The 17,478-nt window shown below is 53.4% G+C and overlaps 1 protein-coding gene across 5 annotated transcripts in view; it reads right to left on the bottom strand.

Annotated features, from left to right (window-relative positions):
- Nucleotides 1–17,478, bottom strand: part of ADAMTS14 (ADAM metallopeptidase with thrombospondin type 1 motif 14) — a 73,751-nt gene that overhangs the window by 40,638 nt on the left and 15,635 nt on the right. For all 5 annotated transcript variants that reach the window (XR_010412467.1, XM_064594769.1, XM_064594770.1 and 2 more), the window contains exons 3-4: nt 10,339–10,495; nt 3,843–4,033 (exon numbers count right to left, since the gene is read on the bottom strand). Coding sequence is in view for 4 of the 5 variants with exons in the window: in XM_064594769.1 (XP_064450839.1) it covers nt 3,843–4,033; nt 10,339–10,495 (348 nt within the window). In the remaining variant the exon portion in view is untranslated. The remainder of the gene's footprint in view (nt 1–3,842; nt 4,034–10,338; nt 10,496–17,478) is intronic.

Genomic DNA, 17,478 nt, shown 5'->3' with positions numbered 1-17,478 from the left:
CACGCTCTACCTCACCAAACCCCTGCCCCCCACCCTGAGGCTGGCTCAGCTCCAAACCGCTCCAGAAAGCCTCTTCCCCCCCACCCCCCCACCAGTCCACAGAGATGGCTGCCTCCTCTAAGCTCCTTCAGCACTGCCCCAAAAATATTCCATGGGCTGAGGCTTGTTTTTGTAGCCAGACCAAAGCTTCTAGAATAGGAGTCTGTCTGTCATACTAAGCATACACCAGGCACTCACTACTACATGCTGAATACAACTTTCCCTTATGTCTCAAAGCTCTCAAAACAGTTCCCCTTTAAGCTTTAAGGTAAGTGGCCTGGTACAGATGGGTAAACTGAGGCACAGGCAAATAAAGTCCATTAGGGGCCCACCAGCATGTCAGGAGGAGAGAGGAGGGAGCCGGGCCACCACCTGCAGCTGCATGAATATGTATAGCACATCCCCAGGGTAATGCAAAGGAAAAGTGAGAGGCTGGATGCCCTGAGAGTTGCCAGTGAGCAGGGCCTGATCAGATGGTTCGGAGTGTTTCACTAATGGCTTCGGCCCCTCCTCTGGGGTTAGCACAATGGGACCATACATCCCAGGAACCGGATCTCTCCCTGATCCTACCAGGCCAGCCCTGGTCCCGCAAATCAAGATCAGAAATGGTCGCAGGCTGGCTGGCAGGCACTCCAAGGGGACAGCACAGGGACCCCCTTTTTACTGGCTTCATAAAATCCCTCAGGAAATTAGTGTTTCAAGCATCCCAGCCAAATAAAGTTCCCACACAATGGATGGGCTGAGCTGCTGGTCCCCTGGGAGGAGACCTGCTTGGTCACGTATCCGCTCACCTCCATGGGCCGGAACTCTGCTTAGCTGCCCTCTGCACCTGGGAAATCAGGACCCCCCACTGCTCACATACCCCCTGAGACGGCTGTGGGTCTGCACACAACAGCTCCTCAGCACGGTGAGCCTCCTTCCCGCAGAGGAACAGGCCCGGGGGGGGGGTGGGGAGAAGCTCTGCCTCAACTACCCCTTCTGTTCCCACATCCATAGGACAAGCCAGCAGTGAGCAGAAGCAGCAGCCTCAAGCAGCCTTCAGGAACCTCTGGAAGACATTTACTCTTCCCACCTACTTTCTGGTAGGTTGTAAGGAGAAGGAAAGTAGAACCAAGCCTATGGAAAGAGCAGTCTCCAAGGCAGGCCCTCAGGGCACAGTCTTTGGTGAGGATTAAGCAGAGGAGCTCCTGGCCAAGGCTCATGGGTCCCAGGTCATGAGAGCCTGAACTCTTCTCCAATAAACGTCCTCAATAAAGTTCAGGGGACATGGGGAGGGACGCCAGGGAAGGACTACTAGGCGACAGGCCTCCACATTGGGAACCTCAAGAACTTGGTGGCACTTCCCACGCACTCGCCACCACCCTCCATACAGCTCCAGGTCAGAGGGATTGAACAAGACCCTCCTGAACAAATCACATCTCAGTCTGGGCAAGCCTTTGGAAAATGGTTCCAAAAGTATACTTTGCTCTACAGAAAACAATATCTGCTTATATGATTCATCAAAAGACCTCACCTACTTAGTTGCTTAGGATGGTCACATAGCCAGCACCCAGGGGTGTGTCCTGAGCAAGGCTGCTACCCTCCCGGCTCCAGGGACAGGGACGCAGCCTATAAGTCAGACGGGCCGCCAAACTCCCCGCAGTCCACGGGACTGGCTCTCTACCTGGGACCCCGGCCAGGCCTCAAACTCCAAGAATAATTATAATGTGTGCTTTGATGGAAACTGCCTTGTCCACAGCATAGCTTTCGGCCTTATCTGAATCTGATTCCACGGAAGCTAGTTCACAACTGAGAGCTCGGCATATGACAGCAATGCACATTGTCCATGGATGCACAAATTCTGTCTTGTCCTCCACCCTGTGAGACAGCCAATTCTGCTCTCTGTTTGCACCTTCATTTCAAAATTCCTGATTATAAATGTTTCCATTCTTGGGGTTCTCTTTTGAAAGGGTTTTCACATTTGCCTGGTTCTCTCATTAATTGGTGAGTAAAGCAAAACCTTTAACACTTGCCTGTTTTTATTTCTGTATGAGAGTCATGATTTTACCTTTTCCTGAAAATTATCTTTTAGCAAACTGAAAGACTCTGGGACTAAATAAGGCCTGGCTCACAGGGTCACACTCCTGGGGTCTGCAGCCCCCAGTCTGGACCCAGGACCCAGGCTCCCAGCACTTGAGGGCTTCCTAAGGCCTCCCCTGCCCCCTGCCCTGCCCCACCACTCCCATTCTCCACCTGCTGGCTCCAGGGGCTAACCCTGCTCTCCCACTAATGGGATTAGTACTTGGCTTGTGTGGCCTTAGGTTAGGTTAGCAATCTCTGGAGTCTGGGTAGGTGGTCAGGTGCTCTGGGAGTTGGGTGTGTCCATATTCATAGTCATCCTCCCTCCGTGGTGGAGCCTTTGCTCCATGAGTCCCAAACCACAGGTTCCTTGAGGGACAGAAGAATTAATATCCAAACAAAGAGGTGGTGAGGGGGGAAACTTTCAGGCAGCCCTCCCCTCCCTGAGGCTCCTTGTAATTGGATCTGATTTCTTGCCCCCCTTTTCTTTACACCTGCATTGTGGACACAAATCTGCTGCCTTCTCGTTCCCTCTCGGTGGATGCCGGCTCCCTGCCTCTCTCCATATTTACCAATCACCTATCAGGGGACGGGCACTGTGCTATGTGCCCTTGGGGCTCAAAATATAATACATTATATGTTAAAAAAAAAAAAAAAAGAAGATAGCAGGAGGGGAAGAATGAAGAGGGGGAAATCAGAGGGGGAGACAACCATGAGAGACTATGGACTCTGAGAAACAAACTGAGGGTTCTAGAGGGGAGGGGCGTGGGGGGGGATGGGTTAGCCTGGTGATGGGTATTAAAGAGGGCATGTTCTGCATGGAGCACTGGGTGTTACACGCAAACAATGAATCATGGAACACTACATAAAAACTAATGATGTAATGTATGGTGATTAACATAACATAATAAGAAAAAAATAAAATAAAAAAAAAGTATAAGACAAATACCCCGTCTCAGGACCTCACCTTCAGGCGCTTAGACAAAGAAGCACTTATATACACACAGACAAGAGAGCTGTAAGAACAATGAAGGGAGGCAGGTTTTGTCACCCCACTGATTATCTTAAGCTGGTTATTCTTAAGAAACTGCAGACCTATGAGAAGCTCTGAAAACCCCAGTGGAAGCTACCCTTTTGTAGGAGACATTGACAGGTGTAAGGGAACTATCCATTTGTAAGGGTGTCTCTCTAGCCGTACCAGAAGACGGGGATGATTCAAGCTCCGGAAACTCTTAATCAAGGAAGGCAATGATCTAAATCTACATAACAGCATTTCTGTCCTCAATGAACACCAAAGGCCCACCTTCAGGGCCTGGGACTCCCCTCCCCACCCCCATCCGCGGCAGATTGACAACTAGCTGGCCAGTCTTCCCAGCCTGAGATCAGGTACTTTCTGCAGATGAGGGGTCTCAGGGAGTCCCTGCAACTCCAAAGCCTGTGAGGCCCCAGGCCACACCTGCCTCGGACTCTGAATGCGTCCCAGCCCTGAAGCCACTGTCCCTGGGGTTCCAGCTTGCCAGGGGCTGGCACCGATGCCTGGGGGCACCTCGGCACAGGCGTGGGCAGCGGACATCAGCCTCGGCCTGGAGTGGACGGCAGGCCAACTCAGGCCCGCCTCACAGCTGGGCTGGGGAGCGAGCTGTACGTGCACCCGAAACACCAGGTCCGAGAGAAATCGGCTCTGCTCTAAGACTGGTGGTGCCCCACGCCCCCCACCCCACGCCCCGGGACGCGGGGCCACTCACGATGTTCATGAGGGTGAGGACGTAGTTCTGCACGTGCTCCTTGCCGTGGAAGCGCACCACCGAGTCGTCCACCACCAGCAGCACCTCGATGCTGTAGCTGCCCGCCTTCACATGCCGCCGCTTCCGCTCCCCATCGCCCAGCTGCTCCCCCACCAGGCCCAGCAGGTTGGGGAGGTCGCCCAGGCCGAAGGCTGCCAACCAGGATGGGAAGAGAGACAGAGGTCAGACCCACAGGAGAGGCTGTGGCTTGGACCCTGCCCACCAGCCCCCTCTGCCCCATCACGTGGGCTCTCTTCCTGCCTCTAGAAGCCAACTTAGCATGAGGGTTCATGCCACACCACTGAATTTGGAGGCACAAGCCCTTTGCCGGGCACCAGGCCATGGCTGAGTCTCTGAGGCGATGAACAGCAGAGAAGGGGGATCTGGCCGGGAGTCACGAGCCTAGGTACCAGTTCCCACTCAGCGCTATCTCCCCATGTGCCCTAGCCCGGCCCATTCACCCCTGCAAGCCTCCCCCTCCCCTCCTGTGACTCGGAGATGAACCATCCTTGATCTCTTATCCAGGAGCTGGCTATAAAAATCAAAGGTGGCAGTGGGTGGAAACCTCTCCCTAAAGGGAAAAAATCATGGTGTTACTGCAGTCCTATGCAGGAACCCCTGGAGTATGTCCCCCCCAAATCCCTCCCCATCACTGCCAGCAACCCAATGTCACCATCGCCGCTTTGCCTTTTTGGCAAAATGCAAAAATACTTATTTAACTAGGATTCATGAACTTGTATGACGTAATCTAGGAGTTGTCAAACTTTTTCTGTAGGGGACCAGATAGTATTTTTAGCTTTGTGAGTCATACAGTGTCTGTCTCGGCGATTCAATTTGGCATACAAGTGGCCATCGACAATATATAAGCAACAAGTATGTCCGTCTCAGTAAAACTTAAAATCCAAAAACACGTGGCGGCCTTAGTTTGCTGACCCCCAATCTAATCTAATCCAATCCAATCCTTAAAACTCTCAGGTTCCTGTCCCCAATATACAGGTCAACAAACTGAGGTCCAGAGTAGCTTGTCCAGGTCTGTCCAAATCAAGGGAGCAGGCTTGGAAACATCACCATCGGTGCTGCTCCCGAGAAAGGTAGCCCCCAAAGCAGTTATCAGTCATCTACACCCTACTCTGAGAAGACTGGAGCAACATTTGTTGGGGCAGTGGAGTTAAGGGTTTCTGAGGACACTGTGGGAAAAACGAATGAAGGGGAGCAAAATCTGCCACCCCAAAATATGTCTCTGTGGCACAAGGATTATTTTAGACTGATTTTTAAGAAATGGCAGACACAGGAAAAGCTCTAGAAATTGCGTAGGAGTGAGCCTTTTGTAAGAGACATTTTCATGTAGAAGGAAAATCTCCATTTGTAAGGGTGTCTCCCTGTCTGTACCAGGAAAAGGAGGATGACTCTAAATCTCGGGAAATTCTTATCAATAAAGAAGGAAATGACTTAAATCCACATAACCTTCCCCTTGTTTACTGTGCTTTTCTTGGTAACCTCCCATAACTCACTCCTCCTCCCCACCCACCAACTTTGTCTTTTGTCTTTAGCTGGAGATGTTAAGGTGGTGGCTTGGACCATTTGAGGGAGTTACTCAGTTTCCCTGGGCCTCTTCCACATATACAGGAGGTATCCATGTAGTTCAACTTCTGTTTATTTTATTCTTGCTAATCGTTTATTACAGGGTGCCTCAGCCAAGAACCTAGAAGAGTAAAGGGGAAATTATTTTTCCTCCTCCACACTAAGAAAGCAGGATAGGAGCCTGGGGGTCTCTTGAGAAGGCTTCAAGCCTTAACATTTCATGATTTCCCCACCATCCTATCCTGAAGTTCTGATACTTGAACCACTGATTTCTAAGAATATCCAGTTATGCAAGAATCTCCCAGAGTGGGACAGGAGCTAAGGACAGGAAAATGCCACCAAAGCATGCCCAGCGTGTATCAAGGGGTGTGGCCGCAGGAGGGGCGCAAACTTATTAGGTGGGTGTGTGATGAAGGTCCCCTGCCCTTCAGCCCACTGCCTGCCCCAGATGACAGAGAAGGAACCAGAAGGTAATAGTATGATAACTTCAAGGCCTACAGGAAGACTGACTAGGGAAGGCTACCACACCAGAGCCCCAAACCAGAACTGGGGAGTTGACAGAAGCTTCTGGAGGAGGGGACGTCTAAGCTGGGCCAGACAGGGAACAGGAGACAACCTGCTGGAACACGGGGAACAGAGGGTCCCGAGCAGAGGGAAGTACACCGGCAAAATCCACTGTGAGCAAGTGTAGGGTGACATCAGCCACAGTGTGGGTGACCCTCATGGAGGGTTCCACGGGTACCTCAGCAGAGACCCAAGTTCTGCCTCTCAGCTCTATCGACATGGATCCTTCAGGAACTAAAATCTGAGGACAGGGCAACAGGGAACCATGGGACTCTGCTATTGTCTCTTTTTATCATCCCTTCAGTTAGTGGCCTGCAAGCACCAAGGAAGGAAAGCACTAGACTAAAGGGTTGGAAAAACGTGTGCCCACTGGCCCACTTGGGAAAGCAGAAACGTGTGGCCAGCCCTCTGAGTGATGCACAGGCTGGTGACCATGGCTCAGGCCACCGTCACCCTCGCTCAACCTGGCGCCCGAGCCCAATGGTGAGTACAGCAGCCCAGAGACAAATGCCTGGGAGAGAGGAGGGGAGGAGAGGGGGCAAGCATTCTCTCCATGGAGCAGGGAGACTAAATGACAGTCAGTCCCAACACATGAGCAGGGCCCGAAGGTTTACCAACTGTAAGTGAAATGTGCAGCTTGACCCCTTAGAGCTCTCCCAGCCAGGTCTGTCAAAGGGAGGCTCAGAGAGGTTGCCTGATTCATCCCAGGTCACACAGCAGGTTAATGGCCAAAGCCCAGAATGCAAACCCAGGGCTCCCTCCCAGGGCCCACCCAGATTTTCCTCTCGGCAAAAAGAACAAGGGGCCGTGGGGAGGGCCTGCTGACATCACCACCACAGGCCCTGGAGAGGGGCCACCCACACCCTCTTGCATCTCTCATCCTTTGGGCCATAGGTAACCTTCCGAGTGGGGAGGGTGGGGGCAGTAGGCCCCTGGGAGCCTTTCCAAGAGCCCACCCAAGAAGCCCCATGAGAATGCGCAATGGTGCAGCTGCTTTGACAAGCAGTTTGGCAGTCGCCCAAAAAGTTAAATACAGTGTTACCACAGGACCCAGCAATTCCACTCCGAGTCCTATACCCAAAAGAATTGAAAACATACATGCACACAAAGCCTCATACACGAACGTTCACAGCGGCATTATCATCATAACCAGAAAATGGAAACAACCCAAATGTCCATCAACAGATGAAGAGATAAACAAAATGTGGTCTGTTCATGCAACTGGAATATCACCCTGCCATGCACAGGAATGAGGGACTGACACGTGCTACACACGGATGGACCTCACAGGCTAAGCGACAGAAGCCAGTCACAAAAGGCCACACGTTGCGTGATTCCCTTTACACGAGATGTCCAGAACAGGCACAGAGAGAGAAGGTGGATGAGTGGCTGCCCGGGGGTTGCGGCGGGGGGAAAGGGGAGAGGTCATTAATTCATGGGTACAGGGCTCTTTATGGGAGTGACAGAAATGTTCTGGAATCAGATAGTGGTGATGGTTGCACAACATTGTAAACACAGTAAAAACCCATTGAACCGTATACTTGGAAATCATTAAAATGGTGGATTTTATCTCAAGTTAAAATAAGCAGCAGCCCAGAGCCCAGCCTGGCTGGCTGCCCCTGAAGGGACAAGCTGCCCTCACGTCCGATGGCCCTGGCCCCCAGCCAGAGAGCTGGAACTCTGGCCACAGGGGCATATGGCCCCATGGCATCCCATTCCCTCCACAGGTGGGGACCGTAGGGTGGGAAGGGGTTATAGAGAGCAGGGCCGTGGGGTGAGGAGAGAGAGGGCAGCATTCAGAGCATGGCAGTGTCCAGGGCACAGCCCCTGAGGCCAAGCAGGGTCCACAGGGCAGTCCCTGAGGGGCTAGGAGGGGGCCAGCCACACCTGGAGGTCCAGCCAGGGGAATTTCTACCTCTAGACTCCAAAGTGTAGTGTGTTACATATGAGTGGGTGAGTGTGGGAGGTGTGTGAGTGTGCATGTGTGTGTGTTACACATGAGTGGGTGAGTCTGTGGGTACACGCATGTCCTCTTCAGGAAGCAGTCGTCAAGACCATACCCTGAGTGCCAGGAAGAGTCCCCTCCACCCCCAAATTCATCGGTGCATGTCAGATACTTCTACCATGGAGCCCTGGGGGCTGAAGCCCCTCCACAGGCCACAGCTCAGCTAGAAAATCAATCTGATGGGTCTTCTGATGCCTCCTCTCCTTCCTGGACGAAAGCCATACCCGGTGAGGTAGCAGAGCTCATGTGAAGGAACAAAGATCATGAAGACATGATATCTGTCCTCCAGGAAGGCCACCAGCCTATCTGGGACAAGAAGACGGTCCCAGGAGAAACCCAGAGGGCTTAGGGATCCAGGAGAGGGGACCCCTGAGCTGGGCTGACACTTGGGCAGCATGGGGCATGGGGGCAGACAGAGATGGAGGAAGGTGCTCAGGCTGAGGCAGATTGCTCAAAAGCCCATTTATTGGCAGCTAAGCAGGCTCTGACTGCCTGGCCTCGGCCTCTGAGGCATTTCTTTGGGTGCTAAGAGGTAAACCCACAGATGTGAGGTGAAACCTTTCGACTTAATCGAGAATGATAAATGAAGACAGGCACACACAGAAATGCTAATATACTCTCTGGGCTCAGACCCACCAGTGGTCTTAAAATAACAGTGTCACAGGTTTCCAAGAAAGCCTTCCACTGCCGCTAGTCTAAGGAGGAACACAGGTGGGCCCGGGTCATGGCATCACCCACAGGCCCAGGACTCCCCTAATGATGGGGAGCCCCACCAGCCTTCCTGGGCCTGAGTGCCAACCCTGTTGAGCTCAGCGGTCTGGGCTTCCCAGCCACTGACCGTGATGGTAAGCAATGTGGTTGGTTCCAGGCCCACGGCTGTGGGTCTCCCCCAAACGGGAGATTTATGGTCTTTTGTTCAGAACTGGCTTTAGATAAAATGGAGCCCAACGAAACTTGTCTTTCTTCCCAGCCACAGTGGAGGGCATGGTGCTGTCCCAGGCTGCCCCTGAAATCTACCCCAGCCCCCCACCCCCATTCTAGGCCTGCAGAGCCCTCCACCACCCAGCTCGGCCTCTCCTGTGAGCCACACTGGGAGGGCAGCCAGAGCTTCAAAGGAGGCATTGTATGTGGGGACAACTGGTTTCCAGCATTCCTTCCCGCTCTGCCGCACCCCACCAGGGCCCTGGCAGGAGGGTGCAGTCCATTCACGGCCAGATTCCACCCAAGGCCTCCTCATGTCCTCTTGGCCAAAGGGGCTTCATGACCAAGCTAAGTGGGACAGTGCATCTGGCCATGGGCCCGGGACCAGCACACGCTGCATCCCCCGCGTCGGTCACAAAAGCACGCGTCCTGAGTACGTGCAGGCTGCCGAGCAGATCGCCGGGCTGCTCTCAGGGGCTCTCGCCCTAACCTGGCAGTAGTCACCCTAATAACAATACTGGAATAAGAGCAATCATTTATCAAACGCCTGCTATGTGCCAAGCTCCACGCTGGGATTTTTATATACACCATTGCGAATACACGCAACCTGAGAGAGCCACAATCACCCCCACTTTACAGATTAGAAAATGAGGTTCAGAGATGTTAAGCAACTTGGTTAGGTTAGCTGACAGTGTTGGATGTAGGATTTAAAAATGGTCTGTTGGAGGGGCGCCTGGGTGGCTCAGATGGTTAAGCGTCTGCCTTCAGCTCAGGTCATGATCCCGGGGTCCTGGGATCGAGTCCCACATCGGGCTCCCGGCTCAGCGGGGAGCCTGCTTCTCCCTCTGACCCTCTCCCCTCTCATGCTGTTTCTCTTTCGCTTGCTCTCTAAAAGATAAATAAAATCTTTAAAAAAATAAAAAATAAAAAAATAAAAATAAAAAAAATAAAAATGGTCTGTTGGACACAAAGCTGACCCTGATGCCCTGATACCTGGCAGTCCCCTCTACGAGTGCCCTAAGACCTTCCTTCCTGTGGCTCCCAAGGGCTGAGTTGATTTTCAGGGGGGAAGAGCCAACTGCAGCCATTGCACCTTCCGCTAGGCAGGGAAGTCACCTTCCGAAGCGATGTAGAGCCACGCAGAGACCTCTGGAGTCCCTAGGGCCACAGTTCAGGGGGCTCGAGTCGCTCACCTGGCCCCCCAACTCCAGCCAGCTGTAGTAGCCCCTAAAACCCATTGGGGTTTCTCTGCTGGTATACATGCTCCAGCCCCACTTTACAGATGAGAAGACTGAGGCCAGGGCTCGAGAGGTTAAGGTCAGAAGTGACCTAAAAACACCACAGGTCCAGGCAGAGGTGGAGCTCAGGGATCTGCCCAGTGCCTACCTTCATTGTGAAGGTCCCCGCCGGGCTGGGCCCCCTCCTGCCGGACGGCCTCCCGCCGGTACAGCACGTGTGTCCTCCCACGGGCCTCCTGCTTCTGCTGCCCCCACTCCAGGGGCTCTATGAAGTAGTCGCTGCTGTCCGTGCGGATGAGGCCCGCCTGAACCAGGCCCACAGCAAGCCGAAGGAGCAAAGGGGGAGAGAGAAGAAGTGTGAATACACAGCACAGAACAGGTGAGCATCTGTGAATGCAAATGTGTGTGACTACCCGCGGGCAGACCCTTCCTCGGGGGCAGGGAGGTGGGAACGGGTGGGAGGACGCTGAGCAAGGGGGGGGCCATGCCCATTTAAAGCAAAGCAGATCCACTTTTCCTGTGCTGTGCACTCACGGGGTTCCACATAACATTTCATTTAAACCAAGGGTTCCAGCACTTCGAGGGGGGAGGGGGACGCTGGAAAGGCTTTGCCATAAATACATCCCCCTTCCCCCCCCACACAGAGCACAGAATTCCAACCCCAAAGCACCATCCTGAAGATCTGCCTTTACCTACAGGGCAGACAAGGAGGGAAATGCCCACTGGTAAAGGTTAATTATCCCTCACATGGGTGCTGGTTCCCCACTCCAAGACAAAGGGCTATTATTGCAGATTTAAAGCATGTGTGCATCTACACCAGGGATAGCAGCTAACGTTCACTGACAACGAAAGAGCCAGAGTAGGGCACAGGAATACGTGCTCTGTTTTTAATCTAATTTTTCGCCTGCATCAAAATATGTCTGTAAAAATAATCAGGTGTTGGCCTTGGAAATAAAAACATTAAAAATATAACCTTGGCCAAGTCCGGCAAGTGTGTTATTAGCCCCCAGTGAAGGCAATAATCACAGGGGCCAACGAGACACACAACTCGATGTGTTGAGCTGCGCAAGCTCACACCCTCCCCCCACCGGCACCAGGCCTAGAAAGCAGTCAGACCAGCCCACCCACCACAGGGCCTGGAAAATAGTAGGCAGTCCTGAAGAAATACATATATTTGTTGAATTCCTTCACTCATTCAACAAGTACCTACTGAGTGCCTACTGAATACCAGCACCGCTCCAGACACTGCGAATGCAGCTGTGAACACCAGGCAGCGCGTGAAGGAACCATTCTTACCAATCTATCAGACCTTCTCCACTTGAATAGGAGCCCCCTCCTTTTAAAGCAGCCGTGACTTTACGCAACCAAACACCACTAGTTTCCCCACCGCAGCCTGTTTTGAGACGAGGTCCTCTAAGACCTACTGAGCATGGGAGTCGGCCGCCACCAATCCTCTTCCCGCCAAAGCTACTGCAACTCCTCAAATTCTGGCATTGCCTGCCCCATATGGCCACCAGATCTCAGGGCCTCACATGAGGGATGCAGGCTCTGGAATGATCCGCACGGCATCGGGCTGGACTGCAAGGCCCTGCTGTCCAGTTCACCCCTCCTGTCCACAATCGTGGACCTTTCAAGATTGCCATGCCTACCCAGTCTGAAGCTTCAATACCTCAACTACCTCCCTACTCAGGGGAGGTCTTCACTTTTGTTTGGATGCCTCTAGCAACAGAGAGCTCCCTCCTTCAAGATCTAACCTATTCTGTGCAGGGACACTGGTCAGGTTTTAGTGAGCTGAAACACACTTCCCTACAACTCTACTCTTTGTGAACAGTCCTCTTATCACTGCTAGTAACAACGCTATCTGCCACTTATATTTACATATATTATTTCATCTTTACAACAGCCTTATAAGATAGATGCAAATACTAGACCCATTTCACAGATAAGGAAACAGGCTCCGAATGGTTAAGAAACTTGCCCAGTGGGCGCCTGGGTGGCTCAGTTGGTTAAGCGACTGCCTTCGGCTCAGGTCATGATCCTGGAGTCCCGGGATCGAGTCCCGCATCGGGCTCCCTGCTCGGCAGGGAGTCTGCTTCTCCCTCTGACCCTCCTCCCGCTCATGCTCTCTGTCTCTCATTCTCTCTGTCTCAAATAAATAAATAAAATCTTAAAAAAAAAAAGAAACTTGCCCAGTCACCCAGCAAGTAAGTGACAGCACAGGCCTCTCCCCAGGGAAGAGTTAGCAAACCCCTATTTCCCTATCCCGGTTAACTGGGGAGGGCAAAGACCCAAGCCCTGTAATATACAACCTGGGAAATCAGTTTCAAACCTCTTTGTGACTGTGGATTCCACCTTGATCCCACTGCGGGTCAAGGACAGAATTTGCCAGCAATGTTCCTGGTCCATTTTGGGCATTGCGTCTGGCCTCGATAGGCAGTTCTTGTCCAGGCTGGGTGTCCCCTCAGCCTCTGAGGCCCTCCTCCTGGAGAGGGGATGGGTGGGCAAGGTCAGCCACCAGATCAGGAGGTAGACTGGGCAGGTCCCTCCCCCATGGCCCTCGGATTCCCCATCTGCACCGTGAGAGGGTTAGCGGACTATCTCCAGCTCTGCCCTGCCAAGAAACCAGGCACCATTTGGAGTAGACAGACTGGCAACGGGAATGTTCTGGCTCTCTGCCTCCCTGCCAAATTACTCCCGTCTCTCAATTTATGAGATGTTTATATTTCTGAAAAGTGGTGGCTAATTTTAAAGAACTCAAATCAAATCAAATTTCTGTATAAGACATCAAGAAAAGGCAGAACATAAGTTGCTGGAAAATAAATGTTGGCCCTATCTGTTTTCCCCCAGACCTTCTTCTCGTGGAAACAGCAACTCAGTGGAGATAGATATTAGAAAGGTCCTTCGTGCAACACAAACAACAGCAAACAGCTGGTTATATCCAGTTGAGCCACATATTATGCAGGCCCTCAGGCCATTTCTCCAAATGGACTCTCTCCAAGGCGCAGGCCTGGCCACCAGCAGCCTGGCTCTGGACCCCTTTCCTACAGCTGCTACTGAGGGGCCTTTCCTGGGAGATGAGTGGCTGAGGGGGACCTGTTTGACATCTCCAATATGGACGGTGACATCATGTCAGTTGCAAAGGTAATGCCTTCTGCTGTGTCTTCATCCAGAGGCCTCCAGGCCATACTATCCCAGATTTTTCAGCCCAGCTTCCCTGCAGGAGAAGCCCCCAGGTCCAGAGGGTAAGCCCGGGGCGCCTGAAGGAGACGGGCCATGTGGTGATGGGGGAGGTAGGCACTGGCTTATCCTTGTCTCCTGCCGTAGGTCATAATTGAGCAAGTTCAGCAGATCACTGGTAGCTGTCTGCCATCAGGATGAGGTCCCTCATATCTTAGCAGATAACTGAAGCCACGTTATTTTAGAATTAGTATGTATGTGTACATGTGTATATTTAAACGTGTTTATTCTGCAGTTGCACGTACTTGCACATAAACCGTGAGGCAAGGGTAGAATAAGCCAACACTTCTCCTGGAAGAGACCCCCAAAGACTGAAATATGGGTCCCGTGGGGGTGCCGAAGTCTGGGCTGAGACAGGAAAGCACTCCATCTGTGCGAGGTCAAGTGCAGAGACAGAGAGCAGGGACAGAGCCTGGGGTCCAGGCACAGGTGGGTGGCTGAGTGCTGAAAGGACAGCCACACGCCCTCCTTCTAGCAAAGCGTAATCCAGAGGCCCCTTGCTGTGCCCTCAGATTCATTAACCTTTGCAGAATGCCCAGGAGGACCTATTTCAAGATGGCAGATCCAGTGAAGCCAGGTGAAGGGTAAGCCAGGTCCCCTCCTTCTTCTCCTTCCAAGATGAGCTTATGTGGGGCCTCCCCAGAGGAGAAAGAAGTAGAGCAGACCTCCAACCCAACCAACCATCCCGCCACCTCCCAAGGAGAGCACATTCTTGGGCCCAAACTTGTTCTGGAAATTCCATTACCAAGGTTTTACTGCCACCTGTGCTGTCTCACGTTCTAGGCGTCCAGCAAATCCAGCTTAAAACCGTTCCACTGTAGGAAATGAAAGAAAGCCGAGCAAGGGGAGGCTGGGGTGATGCACACAACTGGGATTGGCAAGAGAACCTGAAATGGCTTCCCTCGGGTCCACCCCCAGCCCAGCCACCTGCTTCTAGCCCTGGCCTAGATGGTGTCTCTGGCTGGAACTCAGAGACCCCCACTGCAGGTGTCCGCTTCCCTCCCACCACCGTCCTGCTCACCCAACCGCCACACTCTGTCTCCAGCTGTTACCAAGCATCATCAAGACTGCCAGTGCGTGACCTCACTGCTTCATCACTGTCCATACCCCACCACCACCACTGCCCACGCCCGCCAAGTCCTCACCTCCCTTCCTACCAACTGGACTTCTCAGTCTAGATGCATAAGAATTCTGTGAATACCCACAGCTCTGTCCCTGCCTTTTCCTCCTTCCCACTGTCCCAGAAAAGCCTCCGCCCTGGTTCAACCCACCCAGTCAACCTCTCCAGGTCTGCATACCAACGCAGAGCTGGTCTCACTTGGAATCAGCGGCCCCAACTCTCATGTGAGCACGATGCTGGCTGGTGATTCTGCTGCATCTCCCTGTTATGTCTGCATCCCAGCTCTCCCGATGGCTGAGACTCCTAACACTGTCCCCGCCTCCTCCTCTCTTGTTTTCAAGGAGAAAACAGGCACCATTAGGCGGGCTCTCCCCTGCCCTGCCACCATCCTATGAACTCCCCCCGCTGTGCCCATCCTCACCTCCCGCTCCCCTCCCTCTCCCCCTCCAGAACTCAGCTCCTGTAATTAGTGCCCCTCCTTCCGGCATCACCACGCTCACCCTCTCTTCGATCATTCTTGCTGGCACGCTCATGCCCTCAGGGATCCCCCACCTGGGAAACTACCCCCACCCCAGCCCTGGCAGGCTACTGCCAGAGTCTCTGCCCCCCTCCACACTGGACACGGCCAGAGGGAAGGTAAAGTGATGCAGCCACTCTGGACAACAGTCTAGCAGCTCCACAAAATACTAAATGGTGACCATAGGACCCCACAATTCCACTTCTTGGTACACGCCCCAGAGAAATGACGACCAATGTCCACACAAAAACTTGCACACGGACACTCACTGCAGCCCTACTCCCGGTGACCAAGAAGGAGAAACCACCCACATGCCCACCAACAGATGAATGGATGAATAAAAAAAACCAGACGCCTGGGTGGCTCAGTTGGTTAAGCGACTGCCTTTGGCTCAGGTCATGATCCTGGAGTCCCAGGATCAAGTCCCGCTCCCTGCTCAAGGGGAGTCTGCTTCTCCCTCTGACCCTCCCCCCTCTCATGTGCTCTCTCTCTCTCAAATAAATAAAATCTTTAAAAAAAAAAACAAACCCAAAACGAAGAACTGATGCATGCTAAAACACACATGAATCTTGAAAACATCCTGCCAAGTGAAAGAAGCCAGTCACAAAAGGCCATATAGGATACAATCCCATCCATAGGAAATATCCAGAATGGAGAAGTCTATAGACACAGAAAGATGAGTGGTTGCCAAGGGCTGGGGTAATGGATTGGGGGTTCGGAGGGGGGGGGGGCGGTGCACAAAAGGGCACAGGGCTTCTTTCTGAGATAGTGAAAATATCCTCAAATTGAATGTGGTGATAATTACCCAACTCTACGCATATCACAAAAATTCGGCGCACTGCACACTAAATTAGGTGAACTGCGTGCTACGTGAACTGTATCTCAACAAAGCCGTTTAAAAAAAAAGCATGACACACATGTACGGAAATGAGAGATGACCCACATGCGTGCAAACAGGGCCACGCGCGCACGGCGAGGCCACACGACGCGACGGCGCCCGCACGCGCGCCGGCCGACAGCAGACACATAGGCACGGAGACAACACACGCGCGCTCAGACGGCACTCGTGCCCGAGCCGCGCAGGCCGCCCGTGACCGCGGAAGCGTGAGTCAGCACGGCTGGGACGAAGGCCTGCGGACGCTGCGATGCCGTGTAATTCAAACCTGCTGTGGAAGCCCCAGGCCGCGGGAGCTCGCGGCAGGCTGCGCCGCCAAGGCCTGGGCCCCCGCCAAGGCAAGTCTGAGCGCGGATTCTTCCCGAGCAGCCGCTCCGGGGACAGGCGGGAGGAAGGAGCCCCGGAGGCTGCGGAGAGCTGCCCGGCTCGTCCTCAGCTGGCGTGCCCTGTCCTGCCCGCCCCACACGGGCCGAAGGAGAACTCCCAGAACAGGCTGGAGTCTCGGAAGAAGCCCCGACCGCCCCCACCAGCTGGAGGTAGTTATCTGGGATGACGGCTGCCCGCCCCCTTCCCAGGGCCATGACCTCTGCAGGCCCCACACCCTGGGAAGTGCTGGGTGAAAGGTTCCCAGTGCATCTGCAGCAGGAATCCCTCTCGGGGGAGAAGCGCCGTGGTAGGTATGGTGGGTAAATGCAGCGAGCCGCGAGCCAGCATCCCTGGGTGCTGTCACTCTCGCACCGTGTCGTCCTGGACAAGTTACTCCGACATCCCTGTGTCTCCGGATTATACCTGCACCGATCCTTGGGCCTGCTCTGAGGAATGTACACAGAGCGGCTGGAATGGTCCAGGCACACAGCGAGGACAGTGCCCGTGTTCCCATTTGCTGCCAGGGTTACCATCACCCTCGTTCACGGTGTGCCTGGGAGTCCCCGTGGCTCAGGAAGGGCGCCTGTGGCTTCAGTGCTGGGAGCAGCATCCTAGAACCACAGGGTGGTGAGCCTCTAACTCCTGGTTCCACCGAGACCTGGCTTTGCCTCCTCGCTCAGATCCCTGCCCGTACACGGGAAGAAATCCCTGAGGGAAAAGATACCATGGGTTGAGGATCCTTAAGGGAGAAAGTCCTTGCCAAGAAGAAGAGGCTGCACCGGGTCAGGGTAATTTTAAAGATGACAAAGGACACACCAAAGGTTCATGGGAACGCACCCAGCTGCTAGGGAGCTCTGTGGGGCGAAACCGTAGCAACTTCCTTCTCTTTAAACTTTGAGGTGTTTTCTGACTTTCCTACGATTGCCCATCTGAAAAGGAAAGTCGATTCTGCACAGAATGCCCGCCTACTGCAACGAGCGAGGCATCATTATTTTAAGAGGCGTTTTAAACAAAGGTCAAAAGAGGGAAGCCAACCCCATGAAGCCCTCCTTTTCTGTCCCCCAACTTCCCAGCAAGTGGTGTAGAGGCTGCACCTGGGAGCAGGCCCTCCCCAAGCCTCAGAGTCCCCATGTGAAACCAAAGGGTTCCTGGC

This window comes from Mirounga angustirostris, unplaced genomic scaffold (assembly GCF_029215605.1).
Source record: "Mirounga angustirostris isolate CCGP_5_RB_7025 unplaced genomic scaffold, mMirAng1.0.hap1 SCAF_6, whole genome shotgun sequence".
In the NCBI taxonomy this organism is placed as follows: domain Eukaryota; kingdom Metazoa; phylum Chordata; class Mammalia; order Carnivora; family Phocidae; genus Mirounga; species Mirounga angustirostris.
The sequence above is the reverse complement of the archived record's forward strand: the minus strand, read 5'-3'. Positions and strand labels throughout refer to the sequence as shown.